The following is a 20,454-nucleotide window of genomic DNA, read 5'->3' on the forward strand; positions in this document are numbered from 1 at the left end:
CTGTGCCTTCATGCACCATTATTCTTCAGACTGTTTACATTAAGGGCCCAACCAAAAGGTAAATGCCAATCATGCCCACTGCCCTGGCTGACCCATGCTGCTGATATATACTGTATATATATATATATATATATATATATATGCAGTTTTTATCACAATTATAGTACACTAGCTGTGACTGTAGTGTGAAATCATTGTATTATTCCTATATTATTCCTATACTGTGACATCACTGTGTGTACGATCCCTGTACTGGTACATTACTGTGTGTATTATCGCTGTGCTGTGACATCACTGTGTGTATTATCCCTGTACTGTCCGTTGGTCAGTCAGTCACAATAGTAGAGGTGGTCATGGTGTGGCAGTATTATTTGTTCCTCCCTGATAATACACATAACTTGCAGTGTGCTCCTTTTGTACATATTTCATTTTGTATAGAGGTAATGACCATTTCTCTCTTTTTTTTTTTACTGGTATTATTGGTAATGTTGGTCAGTATATAGGATGATGGTGATATGTATACTGATATTTTATTATTGTATGTATAAAGCCTATCAGGCTGCATTTGTGGGAGGGGCTTAGGAAATTTAATCCCCGGCAACCCCACCCTAGGGGCATATGCTGGGTTGGCGAAATCGGCTGGGATTTTCGTTGCGTACGCTAGGCAGGTGGGACTGGTAATACAGTTAAGTGCCGGAGTACCGGCGGGTTGCTCACTCACTTGGGTGCCCTGGGCCGCAGCTTTTCTCCCCTCAGGTGGGCGGTCTCCGGCACCCAAGGTCCGCATGGCGGCAGTATCCTTCAGGGGGCACCGACAGCTTAGCCAGGCTGGCCGGTCATGCAGAGATATATCATGTGGCGCGTGGCTGCAGCGGGGGGTGGGCGGGGAGACACGGCACCCGTAGTCTCCCTGCGCCGGCTCATCGACACGTGGTCGGAGTGCCGTTGCACTCGTGGGGGACGGTATAACCTCACGTAGGTCAGCGGGTGCTGGGGCAGGCCTCACCGGCAGGGCACGGTCGCTCTCACGCAGCCGGCGCCGGGAGAGCGTCCCACGTGGGCGCACAGCTCCAGCGTCTCACGTGACACACTGGGTCTCTGGTTGAGTGGAGTCGGCAGGCCAGGGGAGTAGCTGGTTTCGGGCTGCAGTTCCGCCTGCGGACTGCAGGTGGTGCTGCGGTACGGAAAAGAAAAAAGAAAAAAAAAAGGGGGGGGGGACATGTATAGTGGTATATTCATGCATACACTGTGTTGGTATTGGAGGTGGTGTAATTCTGGCAGGTGCACCGGTGTTTTGGGGGGGGGGGGGGCATAGGCCTCAAACACATGCACAAACTAAAAAAAAAAAGAGAGAGCATTTGTAGTGGGGTACATGCAGTGTTGGTATAAGAAGTATAGTTCCTGGCAGGTGTTCGGGGGGCACAGGCCTCGGATACATGCACCAGTAAAAAAAATATATATATATATATATATACATTAAAAGAAAAAGAAAAGGTGGATGCCCCCCCCCCTCCCCGCGCATATATGTACTCATACATATAGATACCCAGTAATTCATACACACGATTATGGTTCACATCAACAGGGAGGGGGGCAGTAGGGGGCTAGCGGGGGTTTAGTCGGGTCATTTTCCAGGTTTGTTAGCTAGGTAACTCTGTGGTTAGTTTCAGCTCAGAAACACTGGTTATTATTTTGTTTCAGATTGGGTGTATTCCGGTTAGGTGGTCGCTACATTCCTGTGTTGTACATTGCATCTACGCCTAGGGGCTTCGGTTAGTACTAGCCGCACGGCAATTTCGCTTGTTTTCTGTTCTTGTGTTACACTGTGGTTGTCACTTTCCTGGTAGTGGGGCCAGTTCGCGCCTTCCGTTTTCAGTTCACATAATATTGGTCTACACCAATTTAAATAGTACATACAGTAGCGGTATCACATAGACGCTGTTATCAAGAGTAGTCTGACTCCAATCCGTCAGAGGGATTACAGTGCATTCATTGGTCTGGCACGCGTTCAGAGCATTTCCAGGTACATGGGTAACGGTTGCTGTTATCTTGACTCTTCTTCAAGGGTGACCGTTTGCCTGCGATGGTTGCTGACACGTCTACAGGACCGTTGCTAGTTAGTCAGAGATGGTGCGTACTGTAATCTTGACCCGCTGTCAGGAGGTATTCACTGTCATAATACACATCATGGCTACACGCGTCATGCATTTCATAGCGCTCTCCTACATACTGTCAGTCACCTTGCACGTGGCATCAGGGGTACCAAGGGGTACACTCGACTTGCGGTCATCACTCGTTTCAGGGTCCACACCTTTGCACACTTCAGGCACGGTCAGGGGTACGAGGTAACAAGTGTTCTCATTTGGCTATCCACAGGCGTTACAGGTTTCCATCAGATATTTCGATTTGTTGTGGTTTCGTTAGGGGTCAGGTCAGTAGCTGTCATTGAGGGGGGCACGTTTTTTTTTTCCAGTTTTGTCCATCCCCGAAACTCCAGGCAGGAGCTCCATGCGAGGGACGTCCTCCTCTGCGGCATACAGAGCGTGGACGATTCCCAAGCTAATGGAGGAATTGCGCAAGAAGGCAATTCCTTTCCCGGCCACCGCCCGTAAAGCGGACTTGTATAAGCTCCTCTTGGCGGATCAGGATGCTACTGGCACTCTGGAGGGTACCTCGAGCCAGGCTACACTAAATGAACTACATGCCATGATGATATCCATGATGGGCAGACTGGAGTCTCTTGAGAAGAGGGGTACTCAGGAGTCGGCAGCCCCAGTAGCCCCACAGGGGCCTGCCCCTGCGGTAGCGACTGCCCCAGTAGTGGAGGTCAACCCAGGTAGGCGCCAGGGGCCACCAAGGGTGTCACCGGTGCATTTTGTCTCGGCGGCCCTGAGGAAGGACATACTGGAAGGGAAGGACATTAACTTGGCTTCACTTCTGATATCTGCTTTTGATGTGGAGGACACTAAGACGGTAGCTTGTGCAAAGTTATCAGTGGTCCTCAAAAGTAAGGATGCTAGGTTGAAACGGAAATTGAACATTCATGAGTATGTTATTGCCTTCAGCAAGTACAGGGAAGTGATATGCTCTGTCAGGCCGGAGAGAAGGGAGGAGCTCGACCTGTACTTGCTGAGGGTCACTGAGTATGCGTACAAGTATGGTGGTACCCACTTCTACGACTATCATAGAAGTTTCTCGGCTATGGCAGCGGCCGCTTTCAGCCAGGATGGTTACGTGACTGACTGGAGCCTAGAGGATTCGCAGATGTTTTGCAGTCATTTTGCGAATCTGAAGTTCCCAGCGTGTGCTCACTGTCAGGCCATCACTCACGCCACCTCATGGTGCGCAGGGCTTGGGCAGCAGGGGGAGCATGGGGCGGCCAGACCATCCACATCCTCAGATACCTTCTCGAGGCCCGCTCCGTCAGTGGATAAGTTGGGCCGTCCGGTGCATTACCTCGGTGGCTCGCAGATATGCAACAATTACAACATCTCTTCCTGCAACTACAGCAACTGCAGGTTGTTGCATGTCTGTTTTTACTGTTTTAGGGCACACCCGGGCTCGGCTTGCAGGCAAAAGGAGCCAGCATGACTAGGCGGGGCTCGCACAGCAGTCCTAGCTGCCTTACTCGTAGATCACCCAGACCCGGCCTGGTCACGATTCCACAATCCACACATGAATGTGATAATTTGTTGACGGCTCTGCACGATCCCGTAGTCATCACCGATTTAATAAACACTGAGTTATTGAAAGGTTACATGATTGGGCACTTTGCAGTTTCTCCCTTCACTTCATGGAGAGTCAGCCCGGTAGGGGTGGTGATGGGGAAGTTCAGTGGGAAGAAAAGGATGATTTTTGACTTGTCGGCTCCCCACGGTTCAGTAATTCACAGCATCAATTCGCTCATACCATCAGACGAATTTAGCATGCAGTACTCATCGATAGACGAGGCCATTCAGCTCATCCTGAAACTCAATCCAGGGGCCTGGATGGCTAAAGCAGACGTCACAGACGCGTTTAAGTTGCTTCCGTTATGCAGGGATCAGTGGCAATGGTTCGGTCTTAAGTGGCAGGGTTCATATTATTTCGCTACCAAGCTGACCTTCGGTTGTATGACCAACTGGCCCAGGCATTGCACTGGCTGCTGGTCAATGTCTCCGGATGCAGCCAAGTCATCCATTACCTGGATGACTTTCTTCTGCTCAGTGGTCCGAGGGAAGAGCCAGGCCAGTTGGGCAGATTACTCAAGCTGACATTGGGGTGCCGGTGTCTCCCAAGAACACAGTTGGTCCAGTCAGATGCCTCACCTTTCTGGGAGTAGTCCTAGACTCAGTTACCATGCAAGTTAGCCTGCCTACCGACAAACTCAATAGAATCAGACAGACCATCCACAAGTTCACGATCTCTCGCATCACGACCAAGGTTGAATTACAAAGTTTGCTAGGTATGCTCGCTTTTGCCATGAGGGTCATTTCGCAGGGTAGGGCATTTGTGTCCAGGATCTTGTCCCTCCTACACGATGTCCCACACCAGCACAGTAGGGTATCCCTGGATCGGCAAGCCCTGGCTGATCTTGGGATGTGGGACAGGTACATGGAACATTGGAATGGCACAGCGATGTTTGTTCCGCCAGCCTCCAAGTAGTCCCCCAAAGTCTGCACCGATGCGTCATCTTCCACCGGATATGGTGCAGTGTGGGGCAACAGGTGGATGGCGGGGCAATGGTCTTCAGCCGGGATGCGATTCGCGATGCGGGTAGCGCCCGCTCGCGATGCGCACCCCGGCCCCCGTACCTGACTCGCTCTCCCTCGGTCCTGTCCCGGCGTGCGCGGCCCCGCTCCCTAGGGCGCGCGCGCGCCGGGTCTCTGCGATTTAAAGGGCCAGTGCACCAATGATGGTGCCTGGCCCAATCTTCCCAATTAGCTTAATTGTCTCCCACCTGTTCCCTGGCTATATCTAGTCTCCTCCCTTGCACTCCCTTGCCGGATCTTGTTGCCTTAGTGCCTAGTGAAAGCGTTCCCTTGTCTGTTCCTAGCCCGTGTTCCTGACCTCCTGCCGTTGCCCCTGACTACGATCCTTGCTGCCTGCCTCGACCTTCTGCTACGTCCGACCTTGCTTCTGCCTACTCCCTTGTACCTCGCCTATCTTCAGTATCTTCAGCAGCCAGAGAGGTGAGCCGTTGCTAGGGGATACGACCTGGTCACTACCGCCGCAGCAAGACCATCCCGCTTTGCGGCGGGCTCTGGTGAAAACCTGTAGTGGCTTAGAACCGGTCCACTAGCGCGGTTCTCGCCATCCCTCTCTGGCACAGAGGATCCACTACCTGCCAGCCGGCATCGTGACAGTAGATCCGGCCATGGATCCCGCTGAGGTTCCCCTGCCAGTTGCCTCAGATATCACCACGGTGGTCGCCCAGCAAGCCCGACAGATCGCCCATCTAACCCACCAGCTGTCGGAAATGTCCACCATTGCGCACCAACTTCAGTCGCAACTTCACCAGCAATCTTCTCCTCCGCCAGCTCCTGCACCTCCTCCGCAGCGAGTGGCCACTCCTAGCCTCCGCCTGTCCTTGCCGGACAAATTTAATGGGGACTCTAAGTATTGCCGTGGCTTTCTTTCGCAATGTTCCCAGCACTTGGAGATGGTGTCGGACCAGTTTCCTACTGAAAGGTCTAAGGTGGCTTTCGTGTTCTGCCTTCTGTCTGGAAAAGCCCTGTCATGGGCCGCTCCGCTCTGGGACCGCAATGACCCCGTCACTGCCTCTGTACACTCCTTCTTCTCGGAAATTCGAAGTGTCTTTGAGGAACCTGCCCGAGCTTCTTCAGCCGAGATTGCCCTGCTGAACCTGGCCCAGGGTGTTTCTTCCGTTGGCGAGTACGCCATTCAGTTCCGTGCTCTTGCTTACGAGTTGTCCTGGAATAGTGAGGTTCTCTGCGCGACCTTTAAAAAAGGCCTATCCAGCAACATTAAAGATGTTCTGGCCGCACGAGAGACTCCTGCTGACCTACATGAACTCATTCATCTAGCCACTCGCATTGACATGCGTTCTTCCGGATGGCGTCTGGAGCTCCGCCTGGATATGGACTTTGTTCGCACGAAGCGTTTTTTCTCCCCGGCTCCTCTCTCCTCTGGTCCTCTGCAATCTGTTCCTGTGCTTCCCGCCGCGGAGGCTATGCAAGTTGACCGGTCTCGCTTGACACCTCAAGAGAGGACACGACGCCGCATGGAGAATCTTTGCCTGTACTATGCCGGTACCGAACACTTCCTGAAGGATTGTCCTGTCCGTCCTCCCCGCCTGGAAAGACGTACGCTGACTCCGCACAAAGGTGAGACAGTTCTTGATGTCAACTCTGCTTCTCCACGCCTTACTGTGCCTGTGCGGATATCTGCCTCTACCTTCTCCTTCTCTACTATGGTCTTCCTGGATTCCGGATCTGCAGGAAAAATTTTTTTGGCCTCTCTCATCAACAGGTTCTACGTTCCTGCGACCAGTCTCGCCAGACCCCTCTACATCTATTGTTTTTACAATAAAAGATTGGACTGTCTCGTACGTTTCCACACAGAACCCCTCCTAATGTGCATCGGACCTCATCACGGAAAAATTGAGTTTTTTTTCCTCAGGTTCTTTGGCCCCAAGAAGAGGGGGAGACCCAAGGGGGGGGGTACTGTTACGCCGAGCGCTCCGGGTCCCCGTTCCTCCCCGGAGCGCTCGCCTCATCTTCGTTGTTGCAGCGCCCCGGTCAGATCCACTGACCGGGTGCGCTGCGGTCCCGCCTTCAGCCGGGATGCGATTCGCGATGCGGGTAGCGCCCGCTCGCGATGCGCACCCCGGCCCCCGTACCTGACTCGCTCTCCCTCGGTCCTGTCCCGGCGCGCGCGGCCCCGCTCCCTAGGGCGCGCGCGCGCCGGGTCTCTGCGATTTAAAGGGCCAGTGCACCAATGATGGTGCCTGGCCCAATCTTCCCAATTAGCTTAATTGTCTCCCACCTGTTCCCTGGCTATATCTAGTCTCCTCCCTTGCACTCCCTTGCCGGATCTTGTTGCCTTAGTGCCTAGTGAAAGCGTTCCCTTGTCTGTTCCTAGCCCGTGTTCCTGACCTCCTGCCGTTGCCCCTGACTACGATCCTTGCTGCCTGCCTCGACCTTCTGCTACGTCCGACCTTGCTTCTGCCTACTCCCTTGTACCTCGCCTATCTTCAGTATCTTCAGCAGCCAGAGAGGTGAGCCGTTGCTAGGGGATACGACCTGGTCACTACCGCCGCAGCAAGACCATCCCGCTTTGCGGCGGGCTCTGGTGAAAACCTGTAGTGGCTTAGAACCGGTCCACTAGCGCGGTTCTCGCCATCCCTCTCTGGCACAGAGGATCCACTACCTGCCAGCCGGCATCGTGACAATTAGCCTATTACACGAAAGTGGCCCGGGACTTAATGTCTGACGCCTTGGCACCCATCACTAAGAAGGCATACCACGCGGCTTACAACACTTTTAGGTTTTATCTATCGCATCACAATATTCCTTTCTCTTTCGAAACTAAGGTCATTCTATCTTTCATCGGTTTTTGCCACTCTTCTTTGCACTTATCTCATAGTACCATCAAATCTTATCTGTCAGGTATCCAGCACTTCATTTCTTTAGCTCACCTGGACAGGCTCTCTATTCTTTCATCTCAGGCGGTCAAGGCTGCGCTCAGAGGGGTCTTGGCCCGTAGCTCCAGAGTTCCGGCTCTCCGGAGACCTATCAGCGGTGACCTGTTCAGGGCGTTGTCTGATGCTTTGGATGGTAACCCGTTCGGTTTTGAGCGCAGCTTGATTCTAAAGTCTGCCGTGTATCTGGCTTTTTATGGTTTCCTCCGTCCTGGAGAATTCTCATGTGCTAGGTGGGGCACCACACACTTACAGAAAGCTCACTTGAGGTGGCAGGGTTCTTGGTTTGAGGTTGCACTTTCTGTCACTAAGACATGCAGGTGGGGTGCAGTGGTGAGGTATTTCCCTTCAGGTAATAAATGGTGCCCGGTCGCGGTGTTGTCACAACTGGCTAACATTCTACACGACAAACCTCCGGAGTCACCTCTGTTGCCCTTCGGTGCAGGGGCGCTCACTACTTCCACGTTCATGTCACATATTCGCACGTTACTTCGTACGTTAGGCCACAACCCCAGGGAATACTCAGGGCACTCCTTTCGGATCGGAGCGGCATCAGCGGCCTCCAGGCATAAGGTGCCAGTACATGGGATTCAAAAGTTGGGCAGGTGGCGCTCTGATGCGTACGCCACGTATGTCCCAGATCCCTCAAGGGAGATGGCTGATGCGTTTCATCATTTAGCTTTATAATAAAGTTCACTTTCAAATTACCCTAATAGTGTTGTCTTTTTGCCCTCTAAAGGCAGACCCTCGACGCGGTTTTCAGGCACACTTCAACCGCTGTTCATGGGGCAGGTAGTTGTTAAGCTTCGAGTGGTATTAATCATGTTTCTTTCAGGTTTCCCTGGCAGCAGGTAACAGGTAAGACCACGCACACTGATAAGTCCTGACCACAAGTAGAAAGCCTATCAGGCTGCATTTGTGGGAGGGGCTTAGGATATTTAATCCCCGGCAACCCCTCCCTAGGGGCGTATGCTGGGTTGGCGAAACCCACCCGCCTCACCCTTTCTTTCATTTATCATGTACATAAGGGGATGCCCTCTAAATGCAGACCCTCGACGCGGTTTTCAGGCACACTTCAACCGCTGTTCAAGGGGCAGGTAGTTGTTAAGCTTCGAGTGGTATTAATCATGTCTCTTTCAGGTTTCCCTGGCAGCAGGTAACAGGTAAGACCACCCACACTGATAAGTCCTGACCACAAACTGGTATTATTGGTCAATGTATAACATTTGGTCAGTAACAGTACGATGGTAATATGTATCGTGATGATATTATATCTTTGTATATTGGTATTATTGGTGGTTGTGGTCTTGGTGTACTGAACACAATTTGCCATGGGGCCCACAGGACGCTAGTAACACCCTGATCAGATATATCTGCTCCGCCACCAATTAATATCGGTGTCTGGAAACAGTGCAGCCATCTCACATGGGAAGTCACCATGGTTGGATCACCATGCAAAGTCTCCTCAAAATAATGCAGGGCCTCATGTTCGAGTTTCGCCTAAGGCCTCACAAAATCTAGTGCCACCTCTGCAGAGGTGTCAGCAGAGTGCACTGTGGTCAGACAGAAAAGAACTCCATGATATTGACTGTAAGCACATCTGTCAACAATTAAAGGGGTACTCCACTGGAAAACATTTTCTTTTAAATCAGCTGGTGCCAGAAAGTTAAAGGAGTAGTCTGGCGCGCACTTTTCTTATTTTATCCAGTCCGGGCTGCAAAAAAAAAAAAAAGAAAACAAACTTTCTCTTGCCTGCCTACGCGCCCCAGGAGCTCCGGTACAGGTGTTCAGTCGCCGGACTGTTTGCTTGTTACTTCCTGTTAGCCCGGCACGTGACACGAAGCTTCAGCCTATCACCGGACGCAGCGATGTCCCGCCTCGGTCGGTGATAGGCTGAAGCTCCTTGTGACGTGCCGGGCTAACAGGAAGTAAGAAGCAAATAGCCCGGCGACCGAACACCTGTACCGGAGCTCCGGGGGCGCGTAGGCAGGCAAGAGAAAGTTTGTTTTCTTCTTTTTTTTTTTTTGCAGCCCGGACTGGATAAAATAAGAAAAGTGTGTGCCGGACTACTCCTTTAAACAGATTTGTAGATTACTTTTATAAAAAAAATCCCAATCCTTCCAGTACTGATCAGCTGCTGTATAATACACAGGAAGTTCTTTTCTTTTTGAATTTCCTTTCTGCCTGACCACAGTGCTCTCTGCTGACACCTCTGTCCATGTCAGGAACTGTCCAGAGCAAGAGCAAACCTATCCTGCTCCAGACAATTCCTGACATGGACAGAGGTGTCAGCAGAGAGCACTGCGGTCAGACAGAAAGGAAGTTCACAAAGAAAAGAACATCCTGTGTATTATACAGCAGCTGATAAGTACTAGAAGGATTGGGATTTTTTAATAGAAGTAATTTGCAAATCTCTTAAACTTTCTGGCACCAGTTACATAGTTACATAGTTAGTACGGTTGAAAAAAGACATACGTCCATCAAGTTCAACCAGGGAATTGAAGAGTAGGGGTGTGGTGCGATATTGGGGAAGGGATGGAATTTTATCCCCTTAAGGACCGGGGGTTTTTCCGTTTTTGCATTTTCATTTTTTTGCTCCTTGCCTTTAAAAAATCATAACTCTTTCAATTTTGCACCTAAAAATCCATATGATGGCTTATTTTTTGCGCCATCAATTCTACTTTGTAATGACGTCAGTCATTTTGCCCAAAAATCTACGGTGAAACGGGAAAAAAATCATTGTGCGACAAAATTGAAAAAAAAACGCTGTTTTGTAACTTTTGGGGGCTTTCGTTTCTACGTAGTACATTTTTCGGTAAAAATGACACCTAATATTTATTCTGTAGGTCCATACAATTAAAATGATACCCTACTTATATAGGTTTGATTTTGTCGCACTTCTGGAAAAAATCATAACTACATGCAGGAAAATTAATACGTTTAAAATTGTCATCTTCTGACCCCTATAACTTTTTTATTTTTCCGTGTATCAGGTGGTATGAGGGCTCATTTTTTGCGCCGTGATCTGAAGTTTTTAACGGTACCATTATTGCATTGATTGGACTTATTGATCGCTTTTTATTCATTTTTAAATTATATAAAAAGTGACCAAACATGCACTATTTTGGACTTTGGAATTTTTTTTGCGCACACGCCATTGACCGAGCGGTTTAATTAATGATATATTTTTATAATTCGGACATTTCCGCACGCGGTGATGCCATATATGTTTTTTTTTATTTTTATTTACACTGTGTTTTTTTTTTTATTGGAAAAGGGGGGTGATTCAAACTTTTAATAGGGGAGGAGTTAAATGATCTTTATTCACTTTTTTTTCACTTTTTTTTTGCAGTATTATAGGTGCCATAGGGACCTATAACATTGCACACACTGATCTTCATCATTGATCACTGGTTTCTCATAAGAAACCAGTGATCAACGATTCTGCCGCATGACTGCTCATGCCTGGATCTCAGGCACTGAGCAGTCATTCGGCGATCGGACAGCAAGGAGGCAGGAAGGGGCCCTCCCGCTGTCCTGTCAGCTGTTCGGGATGCCGCGATTAGCCGCGGCTATCCCGGACAGCCCGACTGAGCTAGCCGGGAACTTTGACTTTCACTTTTAGCCGCGCGGCTCAGCTCTGAGCGCGCGGCTAAAGGGTTAATAGCGCGCGGCGCCGCGATCGGCGCTGCGCGCTATTAGAGGCGGGTCCCGGCTTCACTATGACGCCGGGCCCGCCGTGATATGACGCGGGTTTACTGTGTAACCCCGCGTTATATCAGAAGAGCAGGACCAAGGATGTACCGGTACGTCCTTGGTCCTTAAGGGGTTAAATTTCTTCATAAGCATTAACCCCTTAAGGACATAGGGCGTATCCATACACCCCCGTTTCCAAGTCCTTAAGGACCGAGGGTGTATGGATACGCCCTGAGCATTTCCGGCCCCCGCCGCTAGCTGGAGCGGAGCCTGTGTCGGATGCCTGCTGAAATCATTCAGCAGGCATCCCGGCATATCGCCCAGGGGGGTCATTATGTCCCCCCATGTCGGCGATTGCCGCAGATCGCTGGACAATTCAGTCCAGCGATCTGCGGCGGATTCCGGGTCAATCGGGTCTCCAGTGACCCGATGACCCGGAATTACTGGCTGATCGGGGCCGTCAGAGACGGCCCCGAACAGCCATTGCCAGCAGGGGTGAGGTGGCACTGGTGCCACCTCACGATCGCCCTGATTCGTCGGCGAGTGACAGCCTCCTGCTGTTGCTTAGCAACAGCTCCCAGCATGCAAAAAGGGCATGCTGGGAGCTGTAGTTATGCAACAGCAGGAGGCAGACCACCACAACTCCCAGCATGCCCTTATGGGCATGCTGGGACATGTAGTTTTGCAACAGCTGGAGGCACATTTTTCTATGGAAAAGTGTACCTTCAGCTGTTGTATAACTACAACTCCCAGCTTGCACAATCAGCTAAAGTGCATGCTGGGAGTTGTAGTGGTGCATCTGGTGGTTGCATAACTACAACTACCAGCATGCCCGTTGGCTGTCGGTGACTGCTGAGAGTTGTAGTTTTGCAACAGCTGAAGGCACACTGAGTTAAGTAGCAAACCAGGGTGTCTCCAGCTGTTGCATAACTACAATCCCCAGCATCCCCAGCCAAAGTAGTATGCCTCCGGCTGTTGCATAACTACAAGACCCAGCATGCCCTCCCGCTGTCTGTACATGCTGGGGGTTGTAGCTTTTGCAACAGCTGAAGGCACACTAGTTGCAAAACACTGAGTTTGTTACCAAACTCGGTGTTTCACAACCTGTGTGTCTCCAGCTGTTGTAAAACTACAACTCCCAGCATGCACTGATAGACCGTACATGCTGGGAGTTGTAGTTTTGCAACAGCTGGATGTTTCTCCCCCCCCCCCCCCCCATTGTGAACGTACAGGGTACACTCACATGGGCGGAGGATTACAGTAAGTATCCGGCTGCAAGTTTGAGCTGCGGCAAATGTTCTGCCGCAGCTCAAACTGCCAGCGAGAAACTACTGTGAACCCCCGCCCGTGCGACTGTACCCTAAAAACACTACACTACACTAACACAAAATAAAATAAAAAGTAAAAAAAACACTACATATACACATACCCCTACACAGCCCCCCTCCCCTCCCCAATAAAAATGAAAAACGTCTGGTGCGCCACTGTTTCCAAAACGGAGCCTCCAGCGGTTGCAAAACTACAACTCCCAGCATGCACTGATAGACCGTACATGCTGGGATTTGTAGTTTTACAACAGCTGGATGTTCCCCCCCCAATGTGAACGTACAGGGTACACTCACATGGGTGGAGGATTACAGTAAGTATCCGGCTGCAAGTTTGAGCTGAGGCAAATTTTCTGCCGCAGCTCAAGCTGCCAGCGAGAAACTACTGTGAACCCCCGCACATGTGACTGTACCCTAAAAACACTACACTACACTAACACACAATAAAATAAAAAGTAAAAAACACTACATATACACATACCCCTATACAACCCCCCTCCCCTCCCCAATAAAAATGAAAAACGTCTGGTACGCCACTGTTTCCAGAACGGAGCCTCCAGCTGTTGCAAAACAACTACTCCCAGTATTGCCAGATAGCCACTGACTGTCTAGGCATGCTGGGAGTTTTACAACAGCTGGAGGCACCCTGTTTGGGAATCCCTGGCGTAGAATACCCCTATGTCCACCCCTATGCAAGTCCCTAATTTAGGCCTCAAATGCGCATGGCGCTCTCACTTTGGAGCCCTGGCGTCTTTCAAGGCAACAGTTTAGGGTCACATATGGGGTATCGCCGTACTCGGGAGAAATTGTGTTACAAATTTTGGGGGTTATTTTCTGCTTTTACCCTTTTTAAAAATGTCACATTTTTGGGAAAACAAGCATTTTAGGTAAAAAAAATTATTTTATTTTTTTACATATGCAAAAGTCGTGAAACACCTGTGGGGTATGAAGGTTCACTTAACCCCTTGTCACGTTCCCCGAGGGGTCTAGGTTCCAAAATGGTATGCCATGTGGTTTTTTTTTTTGCTGTCCTGGCACCATAGGGGCTTCCTAAAAGCGGCATGCCCACAGAGCAAAATTTGCTTTCAAAAAACCAAATGTGACTCCTTCTCTTCTGAGACCTGTAGTGCGCCAGCAGAGCACTTTTCACCCCCATATGGGGTGTTTTCTGAATCGGGAGAAATTGGGCTTCAAATTTTGGGGGGTGTTTTCTGCTATTACCCTTTTTAAAAATGTAAAAATGTTGGGAAACCAAGCATTTTAGGTAAAAAAAAAAAAATTTTTTCACATATGCAAAAGTCATGAAATACCTGTAGGGTATTAAGGTTCACATTACCCCTTGTTACGTTCCCCGAGGGGTCTAGTTTTCAAAATGGTATGCCATGTGTTTTTTTTTTGCTCTTCTGGCACCATAGGGGCTTCCTAAATGCGGCATGCCCCCAGAGCAAAATTTGCTTTCAAAAAGCCAAATGTGACTCCTTCTCTTCTGAGACCTGTAGTGCGCCAGCAGAGCACTTTTCACCCCCATATGGGGTGTTTTCTGAATCGGGAGAAATTGGTTTTCAAATTTTTGGGGGTATTTTCTGCTATTACCCTTTTTAAAAATGTAAAATTTTTGGGAAACCAAGCATTTTAGGTTAAAAAAAATTTTTTTTTTTTACATATGCAAAAGTCGTGAATCACCTGTAGGGTATTAAGGTTCACATTACCCCTTGTTACGTTCCCTGAGGGGTCTAGTTTCCAAAATGGTATGCCATGTGTTTTTATTTGCTGTCCTGGCACTATAGGGGCTTCCTAAAGGTGACATGCCCCCCAAAAACCATTTGTCGCTCCTTCCCTTCTGAGCCCTCTACTGCGCCCACTGAACAATTAACATAGACATATGAGGTAAGTGCTTACTCAAGAGAAATTGGGTTTCAAATACAAGTAAAAATGTTCTCCTTTTTACCCTTTGCAAGAATTCAAAAATTGGGTTTACAAGAACAGGCGAGTGTAAAAAATGAAGATTGTGAATTTTCTCCTTCACTTTGCTGCTATTCCTGTGAAACACCTAAAGGGTTAAAATGCTGACTGAATGTCATTTTGAATACTTTGGGGGGTGCAGTTTTTATAATGGGGTCATTTATGGGGTATTTTTAATATGAAGACCCTTCAAATCCACTTCAAACCTGAACTGGTCCCTAAAAAATAGTGAGTTTGAAAATTTTGTGAAAAATTTCAAAATTGCTGCTGAACTTTGAAGCCCTCTGGTGTCTTCCAAAAGTAAAAACTCATAAATTTTATGATGCAAACATAAAGTAGGCATATTGTATATGTGAACCCAATTTTTTTTTATTTTGAATATCCATTTTCCTTACAAGCAGAGAGCTTCAAAGTTAGAAAAATGCTAAATTTTCATTTTTTTCATGAAATTTTGGGATTTTTCACCAAGAAAGGATGCAAGTTACCATAAAATTTTACCACTAAGTTAAAGTAGAATATGTCACGAAAAAACTATCTCGGAATCAGAATGATAACTAAAAGCATTCCAGAGTTATTAATGTTTAAAGTGACAGTGGTCAGATGTTCAAAAAATGCTCTGGTCCTTAAGGTGAAAAAGGGCTCGGTCCTTAAGGGGTTAATGTTATTTTGTTCCAGGAATGTATCTAATCCTGTTTTAAAGCTGTTCATTTTTCCTGCTGTGACCAGTTCCTGAGGTAGACTTCCATAAGTTTGCAGTTCTCATGGTAAAGAAGGCGTGTCGCCCCTTGAGACTAAACTTTTTCTTCTCCAGACGGAGGGAGTGCCCCCTCGTCCTTTGGGGGGTCTTAACTTGAAACATTAATATACTTATATACATTTATCATATCCTCCCTTAAACGTCTCTTCTCAAGACTAAACAATTGTAACTCCTTTAATCGCATATTAGTTTAGTTGCGCGTCTCTGCACCCTTTCCAGCTATACAGTGTCTCTTTTATGGACAGGTGCTCAAAACTGAACAGCATATTCCAGGTGAGGCCGTACCAATGCTTTATAAAGGGGGAGTATTATGTCCCTGTCCCTCGAGTCCATGCCTCTTTTTATACATGACAATATCCTGCCGGCCTTGGAAGCAGCAGCCTGACATTGCATGCTATTCTGTAGTCTGTGATCTACAAGTACACCCAGATCTTTCTCTACCAGTTACTCTGCCAGTTTAATCCCCCTAAGACATACGACGCATGCATGTTATTAGTACCCAGATGCATAACTTTACATTTATCCGCATTCAACCAACTCATTTGCCAAGTGGATGCCCAGACACTTAGTCTATCCAAGTCATCTTGTAACTTATGCACATCCTCTATAGACTGTACTGTGCTACAAAGCTTGGTGTCATCTGCAAAGATAGAAACAGAGCTGTTAATGCCATCCTCTATATCATTGATAAATAAATTAAACAACAGCGGTCCCAGTACTGAACCTTGGGGTACACCACTAATAACCGGGGACCAATCAGAGTACGAATCATTGACCACCACTCTCTGGGTATGATCCATGAGCCAGTGTTCAATCCAGTTACAAACTAAGGTTTCCAAACCCAAAGACCTTAACTTACCTGTCAGACGTCTATGAGGGACAGTATCAAATGCTTTAGCAAAATCCAGAAACACTATATCCACAGCCATTCCTCTGTCAAGGCTTCTACTCACCTCTTCATAAAAGCAAATTAGATTGGTTTGACAACTTCTATCCTTAGTAAACCCATGTTGGCTATCACTTATAATACAATTATCCCCTATGTATTCCTGTATGTAATCCCTTATAAGTCCTTCAAACAATTTACCCACAATGCACCTTAAACTTACCGGTCTATAGTTTCCTGGGGAAGACCTAGAGCCCTTTTTGAAGATTGGCACCACATTCGCCTTGCGCCAGTCCCTTGGCACAATACCAGACACCAGTGAATCTCTAAATATCATGAACAGTGGTACATATATTACTGAACTTACCTCTCTAAGAACTCTTGGGTGCAATCCATCTGGCCCTGGAGATTTGCTTACATTTATATTACTTAACTTACCTTGTACCATCTCTACATTAAGCCAGTCCAGTACATCACACGATGCGCCACCAGCACCGACCTGTCCAACGTCAGCTCTTCCCTCTTCCCCTGTATACACAGAACTAAAGAACCCATTCAGTAGCTCCGCCTTCTCTTTATCGCCTGTGACAACCTCCCCATTATCATTATTAAGGGGTCCTACATGCTCTGTCCTTGGTTTTTTTGCATTTATATATCTAAAAAAATATTTAGGATTAGTTTTGCTTTCTTTGGCCACCTGTCTCTCGTTTTGAATTTTTGCTGTTTTTATTACATTTTTACAGATTTTATTAAGCTCCTTGTACTGTTTAAATGTTATAGCGGACTCATCAGATTTGAATTTTGAGACATGAGACAGTGTTCAATCCAGTTACAAACTAAAGTTTCCAAACCCAAAGACCTTAACTTACCTGTCAGACGTCTATGAGGGACAGTTGATCTAAAAGAAAATATTTTCCAGTGGAGTACCCATTTAAGAAGTATTTACTAATTCAAAGTGGGTCAGCCAAAGCAAACATAGGAAATAGAAATATAAAATAATTCTAAAAAATCCACTTTTGAACATTCGTATGAATATTATATGTAGTTACAAGAATGAGATACATTATTCTTACTAAAAATATAACTTATGGTGAGTTGTATTACCAGCTTTAGGATAAGTCGCAATAACCCAATCATCAGATCTGGCCTGAAATTTTTCAACTTTTTCCCAGTTTTCATAAATATTTATACCCATGAGAACCCCATGAATAGGAACCAGCTTCTGAAGTGAGCAGATATCCATTGTTTTCACTCTGAGTAAAAAAAAAAGAAAATAAACATTTTAATGCCAGGGACCGACCAGGGGACAGGGAGAATGAGCCCTAAACTCACCCTAAAACCTCTCTCCTTGCCTACTTGCCCATCCATCCTAAACGATGGATCGACAACTGGGCGCCGGTCCCTTCCTGCGCTAAAGTGCAGTGGAGTAAAAACACATAATATTTCTGTCAGGAACGCCATACTGCAGCAGACAGCCCGAAGAGGTCCTTGCATCTGGTCCACTTGAAAATGCATTCAGGTATACAGAAAGTGGCACCAGAGCAAGTGGGATGGCTGTTTATTGTGCAATACACTTTCAAGTCTGCCTGAGCATTTACCTTGTATTTATCTGAGTTTTAGCCATGGTTAAATGGTCTTGTTCGTTGTAGATTTTAGTCTGTTAGGTTTTAGGAGTATGTTCTGCTCTGTCTATGTTCACACTGTGTCTGAGTCTAGCTTGTACCCTGTGCTCTGTATGTTATATTCTTGTTCGGTATTCTGGAGTCTTTTCCGACTCATCCGGTTCTAGTCTAGTGTTTCATGTATTATATTTCTGTTTCCTACTGGGTCAGCATTTTGTCCACACGGTGGAGTGTGTCCGCTGGCCAGTAGCCTATTTGGTTTTATTATTAATGGCTACTCCTTTTGGTGGAGTGGGGAGTCCAGTTTGTATGCTCTGTATCCCAGTGTAAAAAGTGTCCTATATTTATAACCTGTTTGGTTGATCTGATCTTTGTACTTTGTACTTGTACCTGTTTGTGAACAGTGTCCTATGTTACCTGTTCAGTTTAGTGTTTTGGCTCTCAGTTCTTCTATTTATCCCCTTCATCTCCTGGATTCTGCTGTATACTCATATCATGCCTAGTCTTGTTCATTTTATCATAGTAGCATAGTTCATAAGATTGAAAAAAAGACCAGAGTCCATCAAGTTCAACCTATATCCCTAATGAGTTGATCCAGAGGAAGGCAAACATTCCTTCCAGACTGCAAATATGGCATCAGAATAAATCCCTGGATCAACATTCTGACCCTATAAATCTAATATACATAACCAGCAATGTTCTTACTCTGCAAAAATGCATCCAGACCCCTTTTAAATTCTTTTACAGAGTTCACCATGACCAACTCCTCCGGGAGAGAATTCCACAGTCTCACTGCTCTTACAGTAAAGAACCCCCATCTGTGCTGATGTAGAAACCTTCTTTCTTCTACACGTAGAGGATGCCCCCTTGTTATCGATACAGTCCTGGGTATAAATAGATCATGGGAAAGATCTCTGTACTGTCCCCTGATATATTTATACATGGTAATTAGGTCGCCCCTAAGCCTTCTTTTTTCTAAACTAAATAACCCTAATTCTGATAATCTTTCTGGGTACTGTTGTCCTCTCATTCCCCGTATTACCCTGGTTGCCCGTCTTTGAACCCTCTCCACCTCCACTATATCTTTCTTGTACACTGGTGCCCAGTACTGTACACAGTATTCTATGTGTGGTCTGACTAGTGATTTGTACAGCGGTAGAATTATTTCTTTGTCGTGGGCATCTATCATGTCTGCCTTTTATCTGATATCTGGTTTATGAACTGTTTGTTAATTCACTAAATTCTGTCTGGTATATCTGGTTGTCTAGTAGTTTTCTGTTCTGGTCTGTGACGACTATTATTATTTGTTGAAAGTCATCCCTCGAGCCAAGCTTTTTTTTTTGTTTGTTTGTTTGTTTAAAAAAAAAAAGCTTGGCTCGAGGGATGACTTTCAACAATGCTGTGCCATAGCACAGCATTGATCAGTGTTATCGACCCTCCATTAGTTCTGGCTGCTGATACTGGCTGTGCTATTGGAGCCCTAATCATAAGGGAAGGAGGCAGGTAGCGAACTTCTGTCTGTCCTCTGAGCTGATTGGTGATGTCTAGCATTAGCCAATATGAAACGAGCTCAGCTCCTCTGTGTGTGTGTGTGTATATATATATATATATATATATATATATATATATAGCGGCCAGCCATTGAGGGGTTAAGTCACCTTCTCACAGCGCTAGGCACTGCTGGGAAGAGCAACAATTAGGGATGTCCCGATACTGGTATCGGTATCGGAGCCGATACTAGCCATTTACATGGTATCGGGGACTCGTTTAATGTCCCCGATACCATGTCCGATACCTGGTGCCGCTCTGCTGCCCCGTTCTCCGGTCCTCCCGTCTGCTTCATAGTGATCCATGGAGGAGCATGTGACACACATGTCACTCCGCCTCCTCCCCTGCGCCCAGCATAACGTTACGGAGGAAGCGGAGTGACTTATATGTCACATGCTCCTCCATAGGACGACACGATGCGGACCGGGAAGATGGAAGAACGGGGTAGCAGAGTGGTAGCACACAACGGAGGACAGCCGCTGCAAGAATGAATGGGATAAAAGAAAGGGTACAGTGTGAGTCAGCATTATAATAAGGGGCACAATTTGTGTCAGTATTATACTCAGGGGCATGGTGTGTGGCAGTATTATACTAAGGGGCACGGTGTGTGGCAGTATTATACTCGGGCACAGTGTTTGACAGCATTCTATTTAGTTATACAGCATGTGGCAGTATTATATTCAGGGGCATAGTGTGCAATAGTATTATACCAGGGGCACAGTATGTGGCAGTTATATATTTAGGGGCACAGTGTGTGGCAGTTATATATTCAGGGACACAGGATGTGGCAGTATTATACCAGGGGCACAGTGTGTGGCAGTTATATATTCAGGGACACAGTGTGTGGCAGTATTATACCAGGGGCACAGTGTGTGGCAGTTATATATTCAGGGACACAGTGTGTGGCAGTATTATACCAGGGCACAGTGTGTGGCAGTTATATATTCAGGGGCACAGTGTTACATAGTTACATAGTTAGTACGGTTGAAAAAAGACATATGTCCATCAAGTTCAAC

General features: G+C 47.2%; 2 protein-coding genes across 2 annotated transcripts in view; one reads left to right on the plus strand and one right to left on the minus strand.

Annotated features, from left to right (window-relative positions):
• Positions 1–20,454, minus strand: part of LOC130276981 (sulfotransferase 1 family member D1-like) — a 96,273-nt gene that overhangs the window by 53,865 nt on the left and 21,954 nt on the right. The window contains exon 3 of the mRNA XM_056527081.1: positions 17,373–17,521. Within this exon, the coding sequence (XP_056383056.1) occupies positions 17,373–17,511 (139 nt within the window). The 5' untranslated portion in view covers positions 17,512–17,521. The remainder of the gene's footprint in view (positions 1–17,372; positions 17,522–20,454) is intronic.
• The window catches only part of SLC25A45 (solute carrier family 25 member 45), a 197,744-nt gene continuing 177,331 nt past the window's right edge, over positions 42–20,454 (plus strand). The window contains exon 1 of the mRNA XM_056527082.1: positions 42–58. The gene's annotated coding sequence lies outside the window, so the exon portion shown is untranslated. The remainder of the gene's footprint in view (positions 59–20,454) is intronic.

Source organism: Hyla sarda, chromosome 6 (assembly GCF_029499605.1).
Source record: "Hyla sarda isolate aHylSar1 chromosome 6, aHylSar1.hap1, whole genome shotgun sequence".
NCBI classification, from domain to species: domain Eukaryota; kingdom Metazoa; phylum Chordata; class Amphibia; order Anura; family Hylidae; genus Hyla; species Hyla sarda.